The sequence below is a fragment of the Salvelinus alpinus genome, chromosome 15 (assembly GCF_045679555.1).
Source record: "Salvelinus alpinus chromosome 15, SLU_Salpinus.1, whole genome shotgun sequence".
Classification (NCBI taxonomy): Eukaryota; Metazoa; Chordata; class Actinopteri; order Salmoniformes; family Salmonidae; genus Salvelinus; species Salvelinus alpinus.
Window position 1 is genome coordinate 17,776,683 of NC_092100.1, and position 27,156 is coordinate 17,803,838.

The 27,156-nt window shown below is 41.5% G+C and overlaps 2 protein-coding genes across 2 annotated transcripts; one reads left to right on the forward strand and one right to left on the reverse strand.

The window, feature by feature from the left end:
* Positions 1–8,106: 8,106 nt before the first annotated feature.
* Positions 8,107–21,677, reverse strand: rab3ab (RAB3A, member RAS oncogene family, b). The gene is made up of 5 exons (XM_071342666.1): positions 21,564–21,677; positions 11,962–12,186; positions 10,051–10,169; positions 9,273–9,397; positions 8,107–8,812 (listed from the first exon to the last, which is right to left on the reverse strand). Exons 2-5 carry the CDS (start codon positions 12,184–12,186, stop codon positions 8,622–8,624), a joined length of 660 nt encoding a protein of 219 aa, XP_071198767.1. The 5' UTR covers positions 21,564–21,677; the 3' UTR covers positions 8,107–8,621.
* A 1,582-nt stretch (positions 21,678–23,259) lies between these two features.
* LOC139539589 (mpv17-like protein 2) lies at positions 23,260–26,497 on the forward strand. Its single transcript, XM_071342667.1, has 5 exons — positions 23,260–23,710; positions 24,087–24,248; positions 24,784–24,860; positions 25,018–25,146; positions 25,724–26,497. The coding sequence occupies exons 1-5, from the start codon at positions 23,521–23,523 to the stop codon at positions 25,823–25,825; spliced, it is 660 nt and encodes a 219-aa protein (XP_071198768.1). The 5' UTR covers positions 23,260–23,520; the 3' UTR covers positions 25,826–26,497.
* Positions 26,498–27,156: the final 659 nt, after the last annotated feature.

Genomic DNA, 27,156 nt, shown 5'->3' on the forward strand with positions numbered 1-27,156 from the left:
TAGAGTTACCAGCCTCAGAAATTGCAGCCCAAATAAATGCTTCACAGAGTTCAAGTGTCACGCCCTGACCTTAGAGATCCTTTTTATGTCTCTATTTTGGTTTGGTCAGGGTGTGAGTTGGGGTGGGCATTCTATGTTTTGTTTTCTATGATTTTCTATTTCTATGTTTTGGCCGGGTATCTCTTTTTTTCTTTTTTATATATTATTATTATTTATTTTTTCTTCTCTTAAAAAAAATAAATATATATTATTATTATATATATATATATTTTTTTTTAAACATTTTTCTCCCTTTTCTCCCCAATTTCGTGGTATCCAATTGTTAGTAATTACTATCTTGTCTCATCGCTACAACTCCCGTACGGGCTCGGGAGAGACGAAGGTCGAAAGCCATGCGTCCTCCGAAACACAACCCAATCAAGCCGCACTGCTTCTTAACACAGCGCGCCTCCAACCCGGAAGCCAGCCGCACCAATGTGTCGGAGGAAACACCGTGCCCCTGGCTACCTTGGTTAGCGCGCACTGCGCCCGGCCCGCCACAGGAGTCGCTGGTGCGCGATGAGACAAGGATATCCCTACCTGCCAAACCCTCCCTAACCCGGACGACGCTAGGCCAATTGTGCGTTGCCCCACGGACCTCCCGGTCGCGGCCGGCTGCGACAGAGCCTGGGCGCGAACCCAGAGTCTCTGGTGGCACAGCTAGCGCTGCGATGCAGTGCCCTAGACCACTGCGCAACCCAGGAGGCCCCGGGTATGGTTCTCAATCAGGGACAGCTGTCTATCGTTGTCTCTGATTGGGAACCATACTTAGGTAGCTTTTTTCCCCACCGTTTTTTGTGGGAAATTGACTTTGTTTAGGGCACATAGCCTTTGAGCTTCACGGTTTGGTTTTGTAGTGTTTATTGTTTTGTTTGGCGTCATTTTGAGTTAATAAAGAAAATGTACGCTCACCACGCTGCACCTTGGTCCTCATCCTTCAACAGCCGTGACATCAAGTAACATCAACATCAACTGTTATCTCAACATCAACTGTTCAGAGGAGACAGCGTGATTCAGGCCTTCATGGTCGAATTGACACCACTACTAAAGAACACCAATAATAAGAAGAGACTTGCTTGGGCCAAGAAATAAGAGCAGTGGACCGGGCTGGAGACACGCACCACAGGGCGAGTGCGTGGAGGAGGAACAGGGCTCTGGAGACGCACAGGAAGCCTGGTGCGTGGTGTTGGCACTGGTGATACTGGGCTGGTGCGAGGCGGTGGCACCGGATATACCGGACCGTGAAGGCGTACTGGAGCTCTTGAGCACCGACCCTGCCCAACCTTACCTGGCTGAATACTCCCCTTAGCCCGGCCAGGTGGAATAACCCGCACTGGGCTGTGCTGGCGAACGGGGGACACCATGCGTAAGGCTGGTGCCATGTACGCCGGCCCAAGGAGACGCACTGGAGACCAGATGCGTTGAGCCGGCTTCATGGCACCTGGCTCGATGCCCACTCTAGCCCGGCCGATACGAGGAGCTGGGATGTACCGCACCGGGCTATGCACACGTACAGGAGACACCGTGCGCTCTTCCGCATAACACGGTGTCTGCCCATACTCTCGCTCTCCACGGTAAGCACGGGAAGTTGGCGCAGTTCTCCTACCTGACTTCGCCACACTCCCCGTGTACCCCCCCAATACATTTTTGGGGCTGCCGCTCTGGCTTCCAGCCACGCTTCCGTGCTGCCTCCTCATACCACAGCCTCTCGGCTTTAGCTGCCTCCAGCTCTTCACAAGGGCGGCGATATTCTCCAGCTTGAACCCTTACCGTCCAGAATTTCCCGGAATTCTGTCCAGGAGTCCTGTGTACTTGGCCGCTGCTGCTGCTGTCCCTTACCACGCTGCTTGTTCCGGTTTTGGTGGGTGGTTCTGTAACGGCAGATTTCCTCCTCTTCGTCTGAAGAGGAGCTGTAGCAGGGATCGGACCAAGACGCAGCGTAGTTAGTGTTCATCATGTTTAATAACGACAAAACCGTGAACACTACAAAATACAAAATAACAAATGTGGCAAAACCGAAACAGTCCTATCTGGTGCATAGAACACAAAGACAGAAGACAACCACCCACAAACCCCAACACAAAACAGGCTACCTAAATATGGTTCCCAATCAGAGACAATGACTAACACCTGCCTCTGATTGAGAACCATATCAGGCCAAACATGGAAACGTGAAAACTAGACACACAACATAGAATGCCCACTCAGCTCACGTCCTGACCAACACTAAAACAAAGAAAACACAAAAGAACTATGGTCAGAACGTGACAATGGCACACTTTTCCACTAATTTATGTGAATTTTTAAAGTTGGCATTTTAGCCAACATTATTGGGTCTTTGCTGACTCAGTAGTGTAAATCGTTTGATAACATGCTTTGTTATTCTTATTCATGGCATCGCATCCGGAGAATGCATTCCATCGTGAAATTGTAGCATTTAGCATCAACATATTGGATACAAATCTGTCATTCATCACAGGAAGTCTGTTGACTGTGATGTCAGTCAGTAACATTTGTATCATCATGGGGTCTTGTGCCCTCTGCTGGTATAATATGATTGCATGAACTCTGAGTATAGGAATTCAACACAATTAATTGTATCAACACAATTGTTTGCTCTGATGTCTTAAGTTCAACTGAGTGCTGGCTATGCTGCCTTATCAGGCTATTTGGTAAGTCTACATATTATAATTAAGTCCAAAACATGAAAAACAAGACTACTTTTAGTTACTTTGTACAGTATAGAAGCGTTTGCATAGGACCAAGTTATTTAAATCAAGCCTGGATGCTTCATGGATAATTTTATGACAAGGTAATCTCAGGTGTAGACACCATAGTGTAGACAGCTACTATCTCATAAGTGTCTGGCTATCAGAAGGTCCGAGCTTGCTACGAATGCAGCATCAGAGACCACTCTATAGATAGTATAGGGTAGCGTAGGCGCCTATGAGCCAGACACCTATGAGATAGTGAATAGCAGATGGTCCCAACGTGCTTCAAATGCAGCATCATAGACAGGGGCTATCAAAGATGTGATGTTGCAGCTCCTGGCAGGCTCCTGGCAGCAATGTTTACGAGCCAAATGAGATGGTGCAACTGCTGTGTGTGTCTTCTGTGTTTGTATATGAGATGCACACTACATTACGGTAGTCATGAAATAAAGAACACTTCAATATTGTAACAGCACAAACTTGTATTTTTGTCATTGAATTCCACATGTTCAGTAGATTTGGTAATGTTCACAATTTAACATTTTGACACCATATTCCCTTTTTGTTATATTACACAAACTACTGCATAATAGTTGTTGTATTCTCACAATTGAAAAACAAAGTAAAAATCAATGTAAACCAAGTCAACAGTACTTTGCAGAACAGTGTTTGGTGGATGCATAATTAAAAAAAGAACAAAAATAAAATGATTAAATAAATTCCAAAAACAAGCAACACTTGGGGTCTTTTTCTAAAATTACAATACCTTCATGACAACGCAAACCTTATTGGTCGGTTTGGAAACACTAGGTTGCCATCTAAGCAAAGAATAAAAACATCAGCTCAAAAATACTCTTATAGTACTTCTCAAAAAGTCAAATGTTTGTAGTTGTTTTTTGTTTTTTTTACTTTGGTGCCATCTCTGATACAAGATTTCTCACCACAAATGCAATAAATCCACTAATTCAGTTCCATACTACCTAGAAATAGCAGTGAGGACAAACTGACCCGACACTTTCCAAATGAACCTGAGGTACTAAACCTTTAAAAATAATAAATATATTAATCATCAAGTACGGAATTTCTATTTGTATTGTATTGCTTTATAATAAAGAAAGTTACAGCTTTTTTTCCTTTTTGTTTTGCAAGCCTGGAGTCAATACAACGCAATCCACACATTAAACATATATAACTAAAATGTATTTACAGTTTGTTTCATAGAAAGGAAGACCGCATTGGAAAGGAGGAGGACAGTTTACAGAGGGGGATCTCTGGATACTACTGAGAACTCACAGCCATGTGGTATAGAAAATTATATTGAAAATGTATGCTGAACTGCAAGGTACTCAAGTTCACGATGATCCGATACTGTTGTTATTGTAATTGTTACTACAGTAGTATTATTCTATTATTAGTGTTACACAATTATCATTATCGTCCTACATTAGCTGCTACATTAGCTGCCACATTAGCTGACTCAGTGAAGTATAAATTTGACCTCTTCATCTATTGAGGATGATTGAAAGACTGATCTACCTGTATGACTGTTTCGCACTCATCCGTGCTCTAGTAAAGGCCATTGAAACAACCATTGGTCAACAACATAGGAAAGTCGACTCATAAATATAATGAAAGGCTTAAGGAAGATAGTGGTTTCGATCACATACAATTAGTAATATATTCTCTCCTTTAGATGGAAACGTGCTATGTATAACCTATGTTATTGTACAGGATGTGTGATAGTATGATTTCTCTTTTTAATCTTATCTCACTTGTGCAGTCTCATTTAGCCTATTTCAAGTCATATGGAGGCAAGTATTGCCTCTGATGTAACATGCACACTGCAATTCATTATTTCTCCCAAATATTTGAAACAAGATAATTGAAACGGATGTAAACGGTGAGCGATGCTGACACACTGCAGCTATAGTATGCTCTGCTTTTGTGGCTTCAGCCTTTTTCCATGCAAACTAGCATTCATCTTAACTGCTATTAGTGAGTGTATTTGTACGTATCTGAGGGGCTAGTAGGAGCTGAGAAGTTCTGTCTAAATGGGCTAAAGGGGGGTGACAATGAAATTAATTAAACAATAAATAAATGGATCCAGAGAAAATATACAACATTGATCTGTCATTTTTGATACATCTTCATTTATACTAAAAGAAAAATACATTTTTTTAAATGTATACCATAGATATCTTGTACTGCACATTATTTACATAAACATTTAAAACAAAAATAAATAAAGAGGTGTCTCTGTGTTTTTTAAACTTATCTATAATTTGTTCGTTATTCCCTTACAGGTTTTTTTTATGTACGAAAAGCTTTAAAAAAGAAAGAGGTACCAGTATACAAAAATAAAGGCTGATTGGACAAAAATTTGAGACTGGAATAAGGAATGGTGTTAAAACGTCTATGTTGTTTCCTTTTTGGAGGCCAGGAAGAGTAGCCTCTGCCTCAGCAGCAGCTATTTGGGGATTCTAATAAATACACACAACAACAAAAAACAATGACTGATGTAAATTAAATATGTTTACCTATATTTCACACAGAGAGGAGGGAAAAGACCATTATATATGTACTAGGCTTCAATATCAACACAATTTTTCCCAAATTATTGACCTTTTTATGACAACACATAGTTTAATATGGCATTCCCATCAGTCCCCAACAAAGGCTGATATCAGAAAAGCATTAATATGAGAGAAAAAAAGATAAACAATGATAAGGATTTGGGACACACTCTGGATAGAGAACTCCATCATGACCACAGTCAGGAGAAGAGTAAAGAGTTACTAGTTGTCACTGTCATCCAGTTGTCACTGTCATCCGTTCTATTGGCCAACATGCAATCATTGGAAAATAAAATCGATGACCTACGAGCAAGATTAAACTACCAACGGGACATTAAAAATGGTAATATCTTATGTTTCACCGAGTCGTGGCTGAACGACGACATAAATAACATACAGCTGGCGGGTTTTACACTGTATCGGCAGGATAGAACAGCAGCCTCTGGTAAGACAAGGGGTGGCGAACTATGTATATTTGTAAACAACAGCTGGTGCACAATATCTAAGGAAGACTTAAGGTTTTGCTCACCTGAGGTAGAGTATCTCATGATAAGCTGTAGACCACACTATCTACCTAGAGAGTTTTCATCTGAATTTTTCATAGCTGTCTACATACCACCACAGACAAATGCTGGCACTAAGACCGCACTCAATGAGCTGTATACCGTCATAAGCAAACAGGAAAACGCTCATCCAGAGGCGGCGCTGCTAGTAGACGGGGATTTTAATGCAGTGAAACTTAAATCCGTTTGACCAAATTTCTACCAGCATGTTAAATGTGCGAGTACACCACATCAGTCACTGGCTTCATCAATAAGTGCATCGATGACGTCGTCCCCACAGTGACTGTGCGTACATACCCCAACCAGAAGCCATGGATTACAGGCAACATCCGCACTGAGCTGCCGCTTTCAAGGAGCGGGAAGCTTATAAGAAATCCCGCTATGCCCTCCGACGAACCATCAATCAGGCAAAGCGTCAATACAGGACTAAGATCGAATCGTACTACACCGGCTCCGACGCTCATCGGATGTGGCAGGGCTTGCAAACTATTACAGACTACAAAGGGAAGCACAGCCGAGAGCTGCCCAGTGACATGAGCCTACCAGACAAGCTAAATAACTTCTATGCTCGCTTCGAGGCAAGTAACACTGAAACATGCATGAGAGCATCAGCTGTTCCGGACGACTGTCTGATCACGCTCTCCGCAGCCGATGTGAGTAAGACCTTTAAACAGGTTAACATTCACAAGGCCGCAGGGCCAGGCGGATTACAAAGACATGTACTCAGAGCATGCGCTGACCAACTGGCAAGTGTCTTCACTGACATTTTCAACCTCTCCCTGTCGGAGTCTGTAATACCAACATGTTTCAAGCAGACCACCATAGTCCCTGTGCCCAAGAACACTAAGGTAACCTGCCTAAATGACAACCGACCGGTAGTGCTCACGTCTGTAGCCATGAAGTGCTTTGAAAGGCTGGTCATGGCTCACATCAACACCATTATCCCAGAAACCCTAGACCCACTCCAATTTGCATACCGCCCTAACAGATCCACAGATGATGCAATCTCTATTGCACGCCACACTGCCCTTTCCCACCTGGACAAAAGGAACACCTATGTGAGAATGCTATTCATTGACTATAGCTCAGCGTTCAACACCACAGTGCTCTCAAAGCTCAACACTAAGCTAAGGGCCCTGGGACTAAACACCTCCCTCTGCAACTGGATCCTGGACTTCCTGATGGACCGCCCCCAGGTGGTAAGGGTAGGTAACAACACATCTGCCACGCTGATCCTCAACACGGGAGCCTCTCAGGGGTGCGTGCTCAATCCCCTCCTGTACTCCTTTTTCACTCATGACTGCACGGCCAGGCACAACTCCAACACTATCATTAAGTTTGCCGATGACACCACAGTGGTAGGCCTGATCACTGACAACGACGAGACAGCCTATAGGGAGGAGGTCAGAGACCTGGCCGTGTGGTGCCAGGACAACAACCTCTCCCTCAACGTGATCAAGACAAAGGAGATGATTGTGGACTACAGGAAAATGAGGACTGAGCACACCCCTATTCTCAGGGGCTGTAGTGGAGCAGGTTGAGAGTTTCAAGTTCCTTGGTGTCCACATCACCAACAAACTAACATGGTCCAAGCATACCAAGACAGTCGTGAACAGGGCATGACAAAACCTATTCCCCTTGGGAGACTGAAATGATTTGGCATGGGTCCTCAGATCCTCAAAAGGTTCTACAGCTGCACCATTGAGAGCATCCTGACTGATTGCATCACTGCCTGGTATGGCAACTGCTCGGCCTGCGACCGCAAGGCACTACAGAGGGTAGTGCGTACGGCCCAGTACATCACTGGGGCCAAGCTTCCTGCCATCCAGGACCTCTATACCAGGCGGTGTCAGAGGCAGGCCCTAAAAATTGTCAAAGACTCCAGCCACCCTACTCATAGACTGTTCTCTCTGCTACCGCATAGCAAGCGGTACTGGAGTGTCAAGTCTAGTCTAGGTCCAAGAGGCTTCTAAACAGCTTCTACCCCAAAGCCATAATACCCCAGAACATCTAATCAAATGGCTATCCAGACTATTTGCATTGCCCCCCCCCCCCCCCCCCGTTACGCTGCTACTCTCTGTTATTATCTATGCATATTCACTTTAATAACTCTACCTACATGTACATATTACCTTAATTACCTCGACTAACCGGTGTCCCCGCACATTGACTCTGTACCGGTACCCCCTGTATACAGCCTCGCTATTGTTATTTTACTTCTGCTCTTTAATTATTTGTTACTTTTATTTCTTATTCTTTTTTAAAATATTTTTTTTTTTTACTGCATTGTTGGTTAAGGGCTTGTAAGTAAGCATTTACTATAAGGTCTTCACCCGTTTTCGACGCATGTGACGAATACAATTTTATTTGATTTAGTTACCACAGCCACAAAGACAAAATTGGCTAATAAAATGTATGATTAAAAAAAAAGCTTTTTGGTCTTAATTTAAGGTTAGGGTTAAGCATAAGGTTAGCAGTGTGGTTAAGGTTAGGTTAAAAATCAGATTTGAAGAATTTACATTGTAGAAATAAGGTTTAGCCATAATTATGACTTTGTGTCTGTGGTAACTAGTGACAACCAGAGTAAAGGGTGCAGAGGGCACAAGAGGATCATGGGAAAAACAGAGTGAACTTCACCCGTATGGAGTGATAGGTTCATTCGGGGGGAGAAGGGTGAGTGGGGGTTGTGAGGGTGAGGGGACCTGAGGATGGGTTGATGTGGGGGGTGTTAAGCTTTAGCATGCACAGTCCTGTTGGGGGGCTGCGGGCTGCTCGGTAAGCTGGGGGCCTTGTTTGGCCCCTGTGATGGCCGGGTCGGCGGCGTCCAAGCTCTCAGACATCTTTTCGCAGATGATGTCCACCAACCGCTCGAACGTCTGCTTCACATTGATGTTGTCCTTGGCACTGGCCTCAAAGAACTCGAACCCTGGAACATGGTGTCAGAATTTGGATCATAATGTGGTGGAGGTAGTTTATCAAGCTAGCCTCATGTTTTATGTAATCTTGCCCATTGGCTTCTAAAGCTAATGTCTGGGATTAAGCTAAACAAGCTAACTTTGTATTGCCATTGTGTCATCCCTGTATGACATTTGGTGTCAGCGGTGAGATCTGTGTTCAACAGACAATTAGGCACAATTATTTTTGTTTGTTTGCTTATGCCGCTGTTCCGGCATGTACTCTGGATAAAAGCAACTTCTACTAAGCGATTGCAACCAAATTATACATGTTATTGTTTAGCTGACAACTTAGACGATATAATCAAATCATCAGATAAGTAGCAGCATTAACATCACCAGTATCATTGAATGTACCTCATGTAATATCCATACATAGCTAAAGTAGTTGTGGTGAGACCTGTGAGTTGGTGTTCTGTGATGTAAACTCACCCAAGTGTTCAGAGAGCTGCCTACCCCGGTCTGCTGCCACCACCCTCTCGTCCTCCATGTCACACTTGTTTCCCACCAGCAGGACCTGTGCGTTGTCCCAAGAGTACGTCTTGATCTGGGTTGACCTGTGGCAGCCATACAAAATGGTTCACTATAAGAAAAGATAACACACACACACACACTGATCCAGTGGTTTTGAGCAGGTGCGTGAGGGGCAAAGAGACCCGATGAAGACCTCAGGGTCTCAACATTGTTTTTAATAAACTACTATTAAGAGCATAGATCCAGTATGCAGTCTTCTTTTGTTTTCAGCAAACACACAGAAACAGAGATATGGTCCACTGTGGAGCCATAGATAACTTGGTGCACTGATTCACCTTTCAAGGGTTATCCAAAATGAGTTTGGAATACTGCAGCTTGCGATGCGTTCATTTTGGATTATTGTGAGTAATAGTGTTTTTGCATAGGATTGGGGATAGTGATTAGGAGTGGAAAATGCAGCTTGGTGTCAACAGGGTCCCTGTTACAATCATGAATCTTAAACAAACTAGAAATATCTATGTGGCTCAAGTTCACTTGTTTTTATCTAGAAAAGGTCAACAAACTGTTATCACTCCATTGGTCTTTCTGAAGAAAAGGTTGACAAACCAATTGGACCTCCTAGAGTCAGGCCTGTACTGTATCAAGGAATACTGATCTATTTTTGTCCACCACTGTTTGTAGGCTACTATTAATTTGCCATATGGTCACATGACCACATTCCTGCGCAATCACTTACCAGTCCTGCACAGCGTTAAAGGACTCCTCATTCGTGATGTCATACATGAGGATGAAGCCCATGGCTCCGCGGTAGTAAGCGGTGGTGATAGTCCTGTACCTCTCCTGCCCTGCCGTATCCTAGAAACATGACACGCACACACACACACAGGTTGCATTACAATGAACACCACAGTTAAATTGACATGCACACCAATCATCTTGCACACCGATAACGACAGAACATTAAAACCCTCCGGTGATATCAAACAGTCTAGCGGCAGACTACTTTTGCTGCCAATTGATGATGATTGCACATCAGTAGCTTTTAGAGACCCTTTCGCATTTCCGCTGTGACTTGCCAAATTTCTATTCCCCTCCTTGGTTGGCGCGTCAGAAGGGGCAGATTGAGTTACGACCTAAGCTCTAATGAATGCTCATGGAATGAATTAGGCCTCCCTGATACCCAATACTACACCTCTCTGAGCTGTGGCGCAACATCAGCCTCTATCCGCATTACAGATGACAAAACTCGGTTGGTTAGGCTGTATGTTAGGTTTAGGCTGCACATGATCTGTTAAAATAGTCACATTTCTGCTTTGTTTATTTCTAGCGTGCATAATGAATCGGAATACACATGTAAATATGTAAACTGGGTTAAATATGCACAGTATATTGTGTGAAACTAATGTTTTTATGTTTTAGGTCAGCCGTACTCTATAGGCGAATCGCGGTCTGGATCCGGACCCAGAATGGGGTCAATATTGACCACGGGTCCCAGCAACGTCAGCATAACCAACTTTTTCAATTTTACTACACTTGTGTGTGTGCTGAGCTGACTGTATGCTGTACTGTGAGGAAGGGGATGGGGAGCAGTGCGTGTGTATATGTAGGAGGTGAGGGTTTTGCACTCAAGGGGAATGTGTAGTAATGGGAAAGGGTGCACAATCAGTCATCGCCCTCTGTGTTTTGATTGGCCAGCAGCCTTTCTCACTGAAGGCCTGGGAAAGGCTGACAACAGAACAAGCCTTCCCTCGTCACAGACACACACACCAACCCACTATAGCACTGTCTGATGTACAGTAGAGACTGTTCATGTTGACGTAAATGCAAACTCTACTGTACTGTACATGCCCAAAATGATGTACTCCAACACATACACTGAATGCATACAACATTAGGAACATTTTCCCAATATTGAGTAGGCCAGCATTCCACAGGGGTGCTGGCCCATGTTGGAATGCTGGCCTATGTTGACTCCAATGCTTCCCACATTTGTGTCAGGTTGGCTGGATGTCCTTTGGGTGGCGGACCATTCTTAATACACATGGGAAACTGTTGAGCGTGAAAAACCCAGCAGCATTGCAGGTCTTGACACACTCATTGAATTTAACACGTGACATCAATAAGGGATCATAGCTTTCACCTGGATTCACCTGGTCAGTCTGTGTCATGGAAAGAGCAGGTGTTCCTAATGTTTTCTCCACTCAAGGTAGAGTAAGAGATCATAGCAATGATGCATTTCATCCTCATGCCTCTCGGAATGTACTATATTCAAGCTCTGTGGAACTGGAACTATGCCTTTTATTACACCTAGAGCAGTGATGGGCAACTCCAGTCCTCGGTGGCCGGAGTGGTGTCACACTTTTTCCCCATCCCTAGAGATACACAGCTGATTAAACTAATTGCATTCTAAACTGAAGATCATGATTAGTTGACTATTGGAGTCAGGTGTGTTAGCTGGGGCTGGGGCAAAAGTGTTACACTAAACAGGCCCTCAAGGAATGGAGTTGCCCATCCCTGACCTAGGGGTATAATTACCAGGTGAGCCTTGCCATGGTTTTGGTAATGGTTACCAAAAGTGTCGTTTTTGGCAGGGGTCTTGTTACACGGACATATCAACCATATGAAAGGAGCCATCTCCAAATCTCACCCAGATCTGTAGCTTGATCCTCTTGTCGTTCCTGTAGATTGTCTTCACCTTGAAGTCGATACCCACCGTGCTGACGAAGGCCGGCGTGAAGGAGTCGTCAGCGTAGCGGAACAGAAAGCTGGTCTTGCCCACGCTGCTGTTTCCAATGATGAGGATCTTGAACATGTAGTCAAAGTTCTGGTCTGAGGACTCCTTCTGTCCATAGGTAGCTGTAGCTGAAGCCATCTGAAAGAGTAGAGAGAGTTTGTCAAACAACTGAAATTATCCCTTGTAATTGGAAATATCATGTTAACAGTTCCGATACTGATTCTTGGGGGATCACAGAGCAGTACTATTATTACATTGTGTTTCTATCAGTGGAGGCTGCTGAGGGGAAAACGGCTCATAATAATGGCCAGAATGTAGCAAATGGAATGGCATCATACACTTGGAAACCATGTGTTTGTATTTGATACCATTCCACTGATTACGCTCCAGTCATTACCACGAGCCTGTTCTCCACAATGAAGGTGCCACCATTCTTTGGTTTCTATAAATGGCCTCTGACACATCAAAAAGGCCTACTTCAAAAGTTATAACCTAGGATAAGCAGTGAAGGCCATGTTAGAAGTACAGATTAAATGATACAGAATGCCAAATATCCACCCAATTGATTTAGCACCATCAAGGCCTGCTTAAGCCCTTGCCAAACACAACTAGCATTAGTGGGAGAAGTACCTAATCGTCGTACTTCAGTAAAAGTAAAGGTATATTAATAGAAAAAGACTCAAGTAAAAGTGAAAGTCACCCAGTAAAATACTACTTGAGTAAAAGTCTAAAAGTATTTCGTCTTAAATATACTTAAGTATCAAAAGTAAATATCATTATTAAAATATTCTTAAAGTAAAGTAAATGTATAAATCATTTAAAATTCCTTATATTAAGCAAACCAGACGGCACATTTCTTTTACTGGGCAGACTCCAACACTTTACAAACTAAGCATTTTTGTTTCGTGAGTCTGCCTGACAAGAGGCAGTAGGGATGACCAGGGATGATCTCTTGATTGGTGCGTGAGTTTAACAATTTTACTGTCCTGCTAAGCATTCAAAATGTAACGAGTACTTTTGGGTGTCAGAGAATACATATGGAGTAAAAAATACAAAATTTTCTTTAGGGATGTAGTGAAGTAAAAGTTGTCACAAATTTAAATAGTAAATGAAAGTCCAGATACCCCAAAAAACTACTTATGTAGTACTTTAAAGCATTTTTACTTAAGTACTTTACACCACTGACAACTAGTACAAAAAAGGGAGCAACCTCATCCATCACCAAGTGCAATTGGAGTAGTATTAATCGATGAGAAACTAAACTCTGGAACATCGATAAACCAGAGGCACAAGAAGACTGCATTGCATCAAGAACCATTTCATCAGTTCCCATCAAATCAAATGTTATTTTTCACATGCTTCGTAAACAACAGGTGTAGACTAACTAACTTACTTACGGGGCCTTCCCAACAATGCAGAGAAGAAAAAAAAATGTGTCTAATAATAACACAAGGAATAAATACACAATGAGTAACGATAACTTGGCTATATACACAGCATACCAGTACCGAGCCGATGTGCAGGGGTACGAGGTAATTGAGGTAGACATGTACATATAGGTAGGGATAAAGGGACTAAGCAAAAGGGAGAGATAATAAACAGTAACAGCAGCGTATGTGATGAGTCAAAAGAGTTAGTGCAAAAAGGCTCAATGCAGCAATTCCGGGTAGCTATCAGTTAACTATTTAACAAACTATTTAGCAGTATTATAGCTTGGGGGTAGAAGCTGTTCAGGGTCTTGTTTGTTCTAGCCTTGGTGCATCAGTACCGCTTGCTGTGCGTTAGCAGAGAGAACAGTCTATGACTTGGGTGGCTGGAGTCTTTGACAATTTTTAGAACTTTCCTCTGATACTGCCTGGTATAGAGGTCCTGGATGGCAGGGAGCTAGGCCCCAGTGATGTACCGGCCAGTACGCAAAACCCTCTGTAGCGCCTTGAGGTCGGACGCCATGCAGTTGCCATACCAAGCGATGATGCAGCCAGTCAAGATGCTCTCAATAGTGCAGCTGTATAACTTTTTGAGGTTCTGAGGGCCCATGTCGAATCTTTCCGGCCAACTGAGGGGAAAGAGGTGTTGTTGTGCCCTCTTCACGATTGTGTTGATGTGTGTGGACCATAATAGTTCCTTAGTGATGTGGACACAGAGGAACTTGAACCTCTCGACCTGCTCCACAACAGCCCCGTCGATATGGATGCTGGCGTGCTCAGCCCTCCTTTTCCTGTAGTCCACGATCAGCTCCTTTGTCTTGCTGAAGTTGAGAGAGAGGTTGTTGTCCTGGCACCACACTGCCAAGTCTCTGACCACCTTTGCCTGTTTGATGGTTTGTCGGAGGGCGTGGTGGAATTTCTTATAAGCGTCTGGATTAGTGTCCCGCTCCTTGAAAGCGGCAGCGCTAGCCTTTAGCTCAGTGCAGATGTTGTCTATAATCCATGGCTTCTGGTTGGGACATGTACGTACGTAGGTTACTGTGGGGACAATGTCGTTGATGCATTTATTAATGAAGCCAGTGACTGATGTGGTAAACTCCTCAATGCCATTGGATGAATCCCGGAACATATTCCAGTCTGTGCTAGCGAAACAGTCCTGTAGCGTCATTCCGCTTCATCGAACCACTTCCGTATTGAGCGCGTCACTGGTACCTCCTGTTTTTGCTTGTAAGCAGGAATCAGGAGGATAGAGTTATGTGTGTGGAGTGAAGGTGATCTAGAGTTTTTCCCCCTCTAGTTGCACAGGTGACATACTGGTAGAAACAGATTTCAGTTTTCCTGCATTAAAGTCACTAGCAACTAGGAGCGCCGCCTCTGGGTGAGCATTTTCTTGTTTGCTTATGGCCCTATACAGTTTGTGCCAGCATCGGTTCAATGAGACAACAAGATATTCCTTGGCGAGGAAATAGTTTACTGACGATTCTCTGGCACCTGACAGGTATCAAAGCTTTTTACACAAAGTGGAACATTCGGAACTCCCTGATACTTACAACACCTATTTAATGATGGGTTGCTGGTTTTACATACCAATCATTCTGTCTCTCAAAAGATGTGAGCCATTGTCTATAATTTAGTCAGCTCTCAACAGTGCATTCTAGAAAGATAGAGAAGCCTGTGCCACATGCAACAAAAATGACTTCAAATGAATGTGACTGGGGCAGACGGATTGACTGACAGGTCACTCGTCCTCTCAGGACATCTTCCCCTGTGGTAGAACAGTAGTGGGACTGTGATTGGTCATATCTGAGCAGAAGGTTACTCTGTAAGAACTTTTGGCGGGGTCACTTCTAATCTTTAGGGCAGCCCATCAGGAGTCGAGGTCCCTAAGGCTTTGTCTATATTTGGACTGCTATCTCTACTTGGCTGCTGCATTGGAGCACTAAAACTCCCTGGGATAACGTGTAAACAAGACATGCCCAGTATAATAGGTGGTCCGACAGATCGGTTTACAGAAAACACAGGGATGCTCTCTTTAATAATGGAACATGTTATTTTTCATGAGTCATGATTCTATTTTTTACACAAGACCCTTGAGCTGCTGGTAATAGTACTCGATTTGGATCTAAGTACCTAATAAAGACTTCACATTCATCATACTTGCCATGTGTTGAATTTGATACAAGTTACAGAGAAACAGGCAAAGGACAAGAAGAACGTCCTGCACATTCTTCTTCCCTGTTTCGCTGTATCAGGGTGAGCACACTGCACATTTTGAACCTTATTGCACCTGTCCCCATAATGTCATTAAAACAAAAAGGCAATAATACTCTTGTTTTGAAGATCTACTGAGGCACTGTTCATATTCAACAAGGGTCTCATGGAAAACGGATTCAGCTTTTCAACACGGGATTCTTGTAATGAAAAAAGAAGGAAGCACAAATAAGGTCAATAGCAAAAGCATGCCAGGTATTTATATGCAACCTGATCAATACTGCCAACACAAAATACATTCTAAATAAGTATTGATAAATAAACTGACAAAATGGACTATCCAACCTTCAGTATAATACATCACAAATGGACGGAACCTGACAGGTTCTGGTTTAAATGTAATCCCTGACAGGTTCTGGTTTAAGTGTAATCCCTGACAGGTTCTGGTTTAAGTGTAATCCCTGACAGGTTCTGGTTTAAGTGTAATCCCTGACAGGTTCTGGTTTAAGTGTAACCCCTGACAGGTTCTGGTTGAAATGTAATCCCTGACAGGTTCTGGTTCAAGTGTAATCCCTGACAGGTTCTGGTTCAAGTGTAATCCCTGACAGGTTCTGGTTCAAGTGTAATCCCTGACAGGTTCTGGTTCAAGTGTAATCCCTGACAGGTTCTGGTTCAAGTGTAATCCCTGACAGGTTCTGGTTCAAGTGTAATCCCTGACAGGTTCTGGTTGAAATGTAATCCCTGACAGGTTCTGGTTCAAGTGTAATCCCTGACAGGTTCTGGTTGAAATGTAATCCCTGACAAATTCTGGTTTAAGTGTAATCCCTGACAAATTCTGGTTTAAGTGTAATCCCTGACAGGTTCTGGTTCAAGTGTAATCCCTGACAGGTTCTGGTTCAAGTGTAATCCCTGACAGGTTCTGGTTGAAATGTAATCCCTGACAGGTTCTGGTTCAAGTGTAATCCCTGACAGGTTCTGGTTTAAGTATAATCCCTGACAGGTTCTGGTTTAAGTGTAATCCCTGACATGTTCTGGTTTAAATGTAATCCCTGACAGGTTCTGGTTTAAATGTAATCCCTGACAGGTTCTGGTTCAAGTGTAATCCCTGACAGGTTCTGGTTTAAATGTAATCCCTGACAGGTTCTGGTTCAAGTGTAATCCCTGACAGGTTCTGGTTGAAGTATATCAGTAAAATTCAATGTCTGCTTACATTTGAGTCATTTAGCAGACGCTCATATCCAGAGCGATTTACACGTGCAATTAAGGTTAAGTGCCTTGCTCAAGGGCATTTTGTTTGTCTCAAAGAACACTTTTAGCTTTGAACACCTTGGTTATGAGTGAAACAAGCTTGTGTTTGGACTTGTAGACTGAACACTAGTGTCCCCAACATTCAAGCCATGTGGTTTTTACTTTTATTTCTGAGAAACATGATTTGGATGACAGGATGATAGGCCTAGACCTACCAGTAGGCCATCATTTCTCGATCTTACAAAGGCCTTATTGGAGGTGTGTAAACCCAATCATCGTTATTGAAGCCTCTCTTTCAAGAGATTGAGCAATTAGTCTAAATGTAATTAACAAATGCTTTCTAAACAACTATTGACTGAAATATGCTTCTTGCAATGTCATGCCAGGACGTAATGCTCCCTAGACTCCCTATGCCTTTCTAAGGACACAAGTCTGGCTGGCCAGAAGAACTAATCACACAACTTGGACACAAAAAGATGATATTCATCATGATGATCGTACTATATGTTAGATGAGAGATGCAGATTCAAAATAACTCCAACCAACACCATTAACCATATACTTTTCAACCTCTACCAACTGAGGACAGGAAGAGGAGTAGCTGTCCGACCAAAGACGATCATGTTTGTTCCTACATGGTTTGTTCCCTTGTCTTTGAGAACACAGAGCGACCCGTGTCCGACGGGAAGAGGAGTATCTGTGGCATCAACTTGTGTCACTTGTCTTATCAGCCTAAAGAGATTGACAACATAACAACAGATGTGTACAACTGGGATGATGCTCTGTGGCTACTCTGTGCTGTACTCCACTCAATATTTATTTTTGTTTGAACTACATTGCTTGTAATGACTATACGCTGTCTTCTTATAATATGTACCATATTATATTTGTTCATTTTTGTATATGCGAGTTAAGTTGTTTTTTGTCCTCTAAATTTGGGATTCCATTAAACACTACAATGAATGTTAATGTTTGTCTCTGTCTTTTCGTATTGGAAAATAATAAACAGATTAAAAAAAATAAAAAACAGTTGTGTAATGTCAGCCGGGCCTAGACTGTGTCGGTGCACTGAGTCAAACACCATTGATTAGTCTTTTGGATAGGTTCCCGGTGGCAGCTCGTTAATCCCGTTTTATTCCAGGATGATCCCAGAAAACCTAAGAGTCAGACCTGGGCCTGTATTCATATACCGTCTCAGAGTAGGTGTGCTGATCTATGATCAGGTCCTCCTTGTCCATGTAATCTTATTAATTACTCTTACTCTGAGACTCTTTATGAATACAGGCCCTGATCCAAACACCTTGAGATTAGGCAAGCTAATGAGAAAGGCAGCTGCAGTTTACATCAACTTAATCTAGCCCAAACTAAACAAAACAAGATTTTAGTGAAAGAAAATTGGGCAGCGCTATACATTACATGGGCATTATTCCAGGGTAACTATAAGGGAATAACTTCTGTGAGTTAGTCACGTTAAGTACAGGCTGTTAGCACTTATTTTCTTACATTAAAATAAAGCACCTAGCGTGTAAAAATCCTCTATCATCGGTTGCAACACTCACTACCGAGTTCCAAACTGCCTCTGGTAGCAAAGGAAATGGGTTCCCATGGCTGAACAGCCACACACAAGCCTAAGATCACCATGTGCAATGCCAAGCGTCGGCTAGAGTGGTGTAAAACTCGCCACCATTGGACTCTGGATGAGTGGAAACGGGTTCTCTGGAGTGATGAATCACACTTCACTATCTGGCAGTCCAATGGACAAATCTGGGTCTGGTAGGTGCCAGGAGAACGCTACCTGCCCGAATGCATAGTGCCAACTGTAAAGTTTGGTGGAGGAGGAATAATGGTCTGGGGCTGTTTTTCATGGTTCAGGCTAGGCCCCTTAGTTCTAATGAAGGGAAATCTTAATGCTACAGCACACAATGACATGCTACACGATTCTGTGCTTCCAACTTTGTGGCAATAGTTTGGCGAAGGCCCTTTCCTGTTTCAGCATGACAATGGCCCTGTGCACAAAGCGAGGTCCATACAGAAATATTTTGTCGAGATCGTGTGTAAGAACTTGACTAGCCTGCACAGAGCCCTGACATCAACCCCATCGAACACCTTTGGGATGAATTGGAACGCCTACTGCGAGCTAAGCTTAATCGCCCAACATCAGTGCCCGACCTCATTAATGCTCTTGTGGCTGAATGGAAGCAAGTGTCGCTCAGAAATGTTCCAACTTCTGGGACTGCTTTCCACTAGATGAGTGGAGGCTGTTATAGCAGCATATTAATGCCCATGATTTTGGAATGAGATGTTCGACGAGCAGGTGTACACATACTTTTGGTCATGTAGTGTTTATATAAAAAAAGTGGTTCTGATATGAGGCCTATGTAATGTGAGGCAATACATAATCGACTTAAATATTAGGACTGTAGAATGTCCATAATATTTTTATAACCCGTCTACTAAAAACACTTAATCTATTGAAGTGAGATACTTTAATTGATTTTCCCAGCTAGGCAGCCTGAAGAAGAAGCCATTGTGCTTAAGCGGCATTAAACATTTATTTTCCAAACCTGTATCATACCCCAGGTGACCCAATTTTACAAGAGTTATAAAGAGTTGCTTGGTTGATCTAATTGGTAACACACTGTAGCTATCCCCCTAATTTGCAGGTGGTCTGCAAATTATTTTGGATTTATTTTATTTTGATTACATTTATTTTCTTCCAAAATGAATAACATTTGGGAGTATTAATGGTATTATAAGCAATTTTACATTACTTTTCATGTTACAAATTGTTCATAATTATAAACCTTTAATTTGTTACATTCACTGCAAAAATTTTCTACATTTAATCTCCAAGATAATGCGAATGGTGGTCCTCGGGATGGAAAAGGTTGGGGACCACTGCTCTACAGTCAACATATTGCTCAAACTAAGAAATTATACTCCACAACAGACACACACAGCAGACATTTCCATGCCAACTCCTTGCATTCTGCTTCAAGGATGAGTTGAATTAATGAAACAAAAAGTGATGCTTCATTACTTGGGTATTGGAAAACTAAGCATAAAAGGGAAATAAACTTTAAATTGACAGTGGACTGAATCAAATCACATGATAATTCATAGTGAGACACAAACCAGGGTACCAAAACATACTGATAGAAGATTGTCTAAGATGGCATTTTCCCCCATCCAATCACATTTCTCCTTTTCTAAGAAGAAAAGGAGCTAAATATAGCATACGCTCCCTCTTTTTAGAACAGAAGATATTATGAACCTGCCAGAATCACAATGTAAGCCTGCAATTAAAAGAGTGGAGCTGGGAGTTGTTTTTCTTTTCATGGGATGGGAGGAAACAAAAATGGATGCAATGTAATCTAATGGATATTGTAGGACAGGCAATTGCGGCCACTTAAAACATTAAAGATTCCTTAAGACTTTTTCTGGGATGCCTTTCCCACAGAGAGTCCAGCAATAACATTGGAGTATAATCTATTTAAAGTATATACAAAGGAAATGCTCACACCAATTTAGACATGCCTGTATATAATATTGCCATGGGACTCAATAAATCATATTTGCAATAATATAGCCCTCCTGAAACATTGAATAGGCCAGCCACATCATATCTGTCATACAATCTGTATAGTAGGCCTAGTAGCCTAAATGCTGACAGTTTTCTTATCATATAGTGTAGTATATCTACTTTCTGGCATTCAATTTATGATTATTTCAAATGGTCCCAATCTAACATGCAAAATGCTCAAGTAGCCTGTTTTAAAATCAGTATTTCTTATTAACTGTCAAATTTAACATAGCCTGCAGTCCTATGTTGACAATTCATATAAAATGTAGAAAAAATATATACATTTCATCATCATCATCATCCGAAAGCTCAACAACGGTGACTTGGGTGAATGAGCTGTCCTAAGATAACATTCAATAGGTAACTGACAAAGAGGCCCTCACCGCTGCTTGCTGATGTGGTCTCATTCACACACACAGCATTATGATTCTCTCTATAGGTTTTGTGCTGTCAAAGCCGTGGTTATATGAAGACATCAAGGATTTAAATAGTCTACAGAAAGAACATCGTAATGCCATTAAGCCTGTACGATCAAAGACGACCATGTTCGTTCCTGCATGGTTCGTTCCCTTTCTGAGCACAGAGCGACCCGTGTCCTACCTATCTACAGCGAATTGGATTTTCCATATGGCATGCTTGATATCAATTCACGTAAATTATACATTGTTTCCTTGATGTAAGAATTCTCTCGCACTACAAATTAAGGATACAGATACAATATCGAGAACCAGACATGGTCCTGTAACCGCTGGGCTTTTTAGGAATTTCGACAGGTCGTCTTGTCCTACGGATGCTTTTATTTTCTAGGCTTGAAGTGTCATGCATTACGGCATGACGGTAAGCAACCCATATGGAATATTATATTTCTATGCTACTGCAATTAACGTTACATTTCTCTCTAAAGCAAGCATATTATGTCACATTAAGGAAATAGTTCCTCCTTTATTCTATTTTGTCAGCTATTTCCACATGAAATCCTTAACACACGTAACTCTACACCAGGTATGATGATATAATGTTAACGGAGAATAACATAATTTCCTTACCTTTAAATATTTATTTTAGACTCTTATTACACCAATGCACCACCGCGTCTAGCACCTGCAGAAACACCGACGTTATATGACTGACTGACAGTTGACGACTGAGGTGGGCCGGACCTCAATTTTGGTGTGGGTTGATTGATATTTCAAGCCACTAATCCTGGACCACGTTCACGGAAACGTCCTAAAATATTCAAGATACGTTAAACCCAGACCTATTTATTATTTATCCTCCTAGCTTGACCTTCTCTATAATTTATTTCAAAAGAGTGTCAGGAAATCATCAATCGAATGACTTTACATAGCCATGATCTTCAACAACAGCAGTTGATAATAATGAAATCGTTTTGTTATCTCTCTTTCAATTTATTTGAATAATGATGTCTCTGGTGTAAATAACTTTAGATGTCGGTTTGGACTTATTATTACTTATTATGTATTTGGATCATGTAGAGTCTACCACAGATTGCAATAACTGATTGTAGCCTACACTGTTTATTGTGTTGTAATGGCTATGGATTGGATAGGGCTGCAGGTAGAGTAGTGGTTAAGAGCATTGGGCCAGTAACTGAATGGTCGCTGCTTTGAATCCCTGAGCCAACTAAGTGAAAAATCTGTGTATATGCACTTGAACAAGGCACTTAACCCTAATTGCTCCTGTAAATTCCTCTGGATAAGAGTGTCTACTAAAATGTAAAACATTTATAATTATTCTGAGCGGTGATGAGGAGAGAAACCAGTGGTGCTGTATCTCTGATTCCATAACTCCTCTGAACAATGATAGCAGGGATTTGATTTGGGACTGGGAGAGTGTCTGCCTCTCTGAATGGATGAGGAGCAGAGTGAAGGACAGCTGTGGCTTTGCAAACCCAATCTGGGAACAAATTGGCAATGTAATTGCTGAATTGTAGATATGTTTGACCCCAAACCCTTCCAGCCTGTGGTTAAACCATTGGATTAAACCCAAGGATGGTAGGTAATGGATTAATTTGCTTTACTACATTGCAGAATGTTACCCTTTACTATTAAACTAGGGCTCACGTCAAATAGAACCCAATAGAATAGGTTCATTCGATTTTCTCTTGTGATCCCATTTTTCAATACGATATCCCATAAGGAGATATCACATACGGAGACCAAAAGGGCCTGTTACATTTCAGACATGATTGATTACCTCACTGGTGACAGCCCCTGGCTGCCACAGCCTACAGTAGAGGTGCCAATAGAGTAGTTGATTTGTAGCTTCCCATGGTGACATATCGGAGAACACTCTATGCCCACTATCATAGAGGTCCAGGAGCAGTCTGGCTCATCTGCCATCTGTATTAAACTCTTAGGAGAGACGGAGCAAGGCCTTTGACAGTTAAAATTGTTTTTTGCCACATGATGATGCTATACTTCATTTAACACCACAACACATTCAAATGTGCTCTCAAAACACGTTTTACATATAAAAATGATTTTACTTTAGGCACTCTGTCCCACCCCAACCTATATAAAGAGTGTTATTCAATAGACCTCAGTGCACAGTAAGTCAAGCTAATTCACAGATTTAAAATATTATTGTATCGTTGAGCTGGCCACTAGCTAGATGCAAGTGCAGTAGGGCCTGAAAACAACAAATGTAACTGTCAACACTAGGTGGCAGTAGCGGTGGCAGTGTGTGATTTCAGGACTTCAAATCTGCCTGGAACACAGCGAAACTCTGTGGTAGTTACATCACTGAGGTATAAAGTTACATGTGCTGATGCGGAAGTGAGTCAGTTCTCATTCACGTTATGTTTTACGTACTATTTTAACTCAACTAATGTGTCAGCTAAACTGCCACATCAGATGGGTTTGACTTCGATACTTTCAAAAGTAGATATTGATTAGCGTGGGGTGAACATTTGCCAGGCATGCACGAGTCAGAGTTAGCTAGTTAATGCGTTGCAGATGACTGGTCTCCTGTATATTAATCATGGTATTTCTTCGAGGTAAAAATGTTCTTGTGCGTTTTTCATTCTATTTGAAACCACTGTTACAAGGAAGATTGCTTATATTAACAAACACCCTCAGTGGAGGTGTTATGTTGTCTCTGGGAGATATCATACAGCAAACCAGGGAGAAAATGAAAAATCCTCAGACAATTCGTGACTGGAGGCGCACAGGTGAGAATATCCAATTGTGTACAGTTGCGGTCAAATATATTGGCACCATTCACTGTTTATTATAAAGAAAGTTGAAATTGAAAACTTTTGGTGTTCACACGTGTATTTGTTTTGAAAATAAATAAAATAGCAATTCAACCCCCAAAAAACAGCGTTCTTCTCCCTTGCATTATGAAATGCAAGTGGTGCCAATATATTTGGCTGCATCAGTAGGCCGAGTGCAGCTACCACCTGTGCCATTATAGCATTGGGCTCTTGGCACAATGTTTATTTATTTTTATACTAGAGCTGACATCATACCCAATCCTTGATAGAGATGTATGTACAAAATAATTTGAGGTACTTCTGTCAATAGTTTATTTTCTATTTTCCCTAGGGCACATGTTTGGAGTGGGTTGCTCCATGGGACCTGTTCTCCACTACTGGTATTCATGGCTGGATAAAATCTACATTGGCAAAGCCTTGCACACTGTAGGCAAGAAAGTCCTAGTGGACCAGCTAGTTTGCTCACCAATCCTTGGAGCTTGGTACTTTTTAGGTGAGAATGAAATGCAAAAGCTCTTTTGGTTTACATTTATACAAGGTATAATTTATTTTTGCATTAAAATATCTGCAAATAACATTCTCATATGCAATATTTGATTGTCTTAGTGCAAGAACAAATAGGCCTTCAGCCTTCCCTAGTCTTGTGTATCTATAGGACTTTTCAGATTAGGATTAGGATGGGCTCGGGGGTGAAATGTTCTGAATGTGAATGTCTTGTGTGTGTTTACCTTAAGTGTGTGTGGAGTCAGTTTAATTGCATCAATCCACTAGTGAGGTAAAAGGGTTTGTGTACCGTACGTCAATACTAGATGTTAAAGAGTGGGTCAAAGTTTTCCAAGAATATGACAAACGGCATTAAGGTAACAAACAACTGATATGGGTACCAAACCCTCACTATTGTGATTGGATGTTATCTGTAGCCTATGTGTTTCCATTTTTATACTGACTAAATACTGTTTAATCATTTGGTAGATATCCCAGACTTTCATACAGTCAATGCACCCATCCTTCACCTTTGTTTATTGCAGGCATGGGAGTAATGGAGGGACACGGTCTATCCAAAGGCGCGCTGGAATTCAAAGACAAGTTCTGGGAGTTCTATAAGGTAAGTACTACAGTCCTGTATGATGTAGAATGTATTCCTTGTTCAATTTTACCATCTTATATGTTATGCTGATGTATATATGATGACACTAGAGAATAGAGGGTTGATTTGACTGAGGTTATGATATTTTTAATTGTTACTGTGTTTCTTACCGTAGGCTGATTGGTGTGTCTGGCCTGCTGCACAGCTGATCAACTTCTATTTCCTTTCACCCCAATACCGGGTCCTTTATGTGAACACAATAACCCTGGGTTGGGACACCTACCTGTCTTACCTCAAACACAGAGTAAGTTGGACTGTAGTCGGAGAGATATTGGAATCAATAGGGAAACATAACTCCCTTTTGCCTGGCTACCCAAACTCCTTGCTCCGGGCCTCCAGCCAAACGGTATGCCATGCCCACGGAATACCCGGAAGGTAGTTTCTTCTCTGCAATGAGTCTAGATCTGAGTACCTCCCAGACGATTTCAATAATGGAAATCCATTCTAGACCATCTGATTGGTCCCATAAACTGATGGGTTGGACCAGAGCCAGAACACACGTAAAGCAGCATTTCGAAAATGTGTTTTTGGCTTTGACACACTGATTGGTTAGAGATGATCTAATTGCTGATGACTTTCTTTTGTACAACCCCCCTCCCCCTCATTTTGACGTCACTACAAATGACTTCAATGATGGCAGTCTCAGAGCGAAATATGTAGCGAACAATAGAGCAGCGGAATAATTCAGTTTGACTCGTCAGGCAAAGCCCCCTTAATTAACTTCTCTGTCAAATACACTAACGCATAAGGACAATACACCGATAGAATTCTATTACGTTTTGCGTATATATTTTTAATCCATTCTATTGGTCTTTTGACAGGAAGATGATCAACCAGGAGAGCTTGTTCTTCACAGTGGTGTCATAGAGGTGACCCAGCAGGCTGTTGGGCCCATCGCTCCAGCTAAACGGTTTGAGGAGTAGGTTTAGCCCTAGCACTGAACTCAATACTGAACTCCAAATAGTTGAAGATCAATGTTTCATTCTTGGAACAGTTGTCTCTTGCACACTGGAAGGTGTATAATTTCATGCGTGTATAATTAGTTATATGTGTCATGTAACTTTTCTGGTTTAATTATTTCCAGCCACAGTAACTATAATCAAATATTGTTATCCTACTGTTTAAGATGCCAATCTTGCCTTAAAAGTGATTCATGACTGCCTAATATTTGTCTCAGGATTTCAAATGGACCAATACGTTTATCTGAATAATGAAAGACATCAATTCCTCCAGTATTCAATGTTTTACTGTAAGATGATTGTTCTAGTGACCTCAATGGTTAGTCACAGTGATGTAGATGTTTTCACAACAATTTAAAACTTGAAGCAATGATGGTTAAATACATGTTCTATTACTTTTGAAAGGATTTACAGATTCAGCAGTTAAATGAAGAATGCTATGTATTTATTTACATAGTTGGTAAGTTATGGCAAATGTGTTGAATGGAAATGATAGATTATGCACAGTCCGTTCATAATACATATCAATCTATGATCTTCTATTTGCATAGGTGGATGGGAAAACATCTGTAAAATGCTGTGATTAACATGTTCAATGTTTGTTTTTGTTTTTAAATACATTTTTTTTTAAATGTTTGTAGTTGTCTGACCTGATTACTCTTACATGTACCTTAATAATACATTACAACTGCTTCTGTTTTTTTTAAATGAAAGGGATCAAAGGATATGTGACACAGGTTTTTTTTAAATGACATTTTTGCAGTAGTGCAAAGTACTTGAGTAAAAATACTTTCAAGTACAACTTAAGGAGGTTTTTGGGTCTCTACTATACTATTTATATTTTTGACAACTTTTACTTTTCCTTCACTACATTCCTAAAGAAAATAATCTTATTTTTTGCTCCATACATTTTCCCTGACATGCAAAAGTACTTGTTACATTTTGAATGCTTAGTAGGACAGAAAATGGTCCAATTCACACATTTATCCAGAGAACATCCTGGTCTTACCTACTGCCTCTGATCTAGTGGACTCACTAAACACAAATGCCTCATTTGTAAATGTCTGAGTTTTGGAATGTGCCCCTAGCGATCTGTAAATTAAAAATATAAGAACGTTGTGGCTACTGGTTTGCTTAATATAAGGAAGTGAAAATTATTATTTTAGTTTTGATACTTAAGTATATTTTAGCAATTACATTTACTTTTGATACATAAGTATTTTTAAACCAAATGCTTTTAGACGTTTCACTTTTACTTGAGTCATTTTCTATAACGGTATCTTTACTTTTAGTCA

What these genes read in the sequence shown, in the direction of transcription:
- rab3ab (XM_071342666.1), bottom strand. Translation starts at nt 12,186, where the DNA reads ATGGCTTCAGCTACAGCTACCTATGGACAGAAGGAGTCCTCAGACCAG. An exon ending in GGATCAAGCTACAGATCTGG is followed by an intron (nt 10,170 to 11,961) that starts GTGAGATTTGGA and finishes TCATGTTTCTAG; the next exon opens with GATACGGCAGGGCAGGAGAG. An exon ending in TTTAACGCTGTGCAGGACTG is followed by an intron (nt 9,398 to 10,050) that starts GTAAGTGATTGC and finishes TGGCTGCCACAG; the next exon opens with GTCAACCCAGATCAAGACGT.
- LOC139539589 (XM_071342667.1), top strand. Translation starts at nt 23,521, where the DNA reads ATGGTATTTCTTCGAGGTAAAAATGTTCTTGTGCGTTTTTCATTCTAT. An exon ending in TGGAGCTTGGTACTTTTTAG is followed by an intron (nt 24,249 to 24,783) that starts GTGAGAATGAAA and finishes TGTTTATTGCAG; the next exon opens with GCATGGGAGTAATGGAGGGA. An exon ending in AGTTCTGGGAGTTCTATAAG is followed by an intron (nt 24,861 to 25,017) that starts GTAAGTACTACA and finishes TTCTTACCGTAG; the next exon opens with GCTGATTGGTGTGTCTGGCC.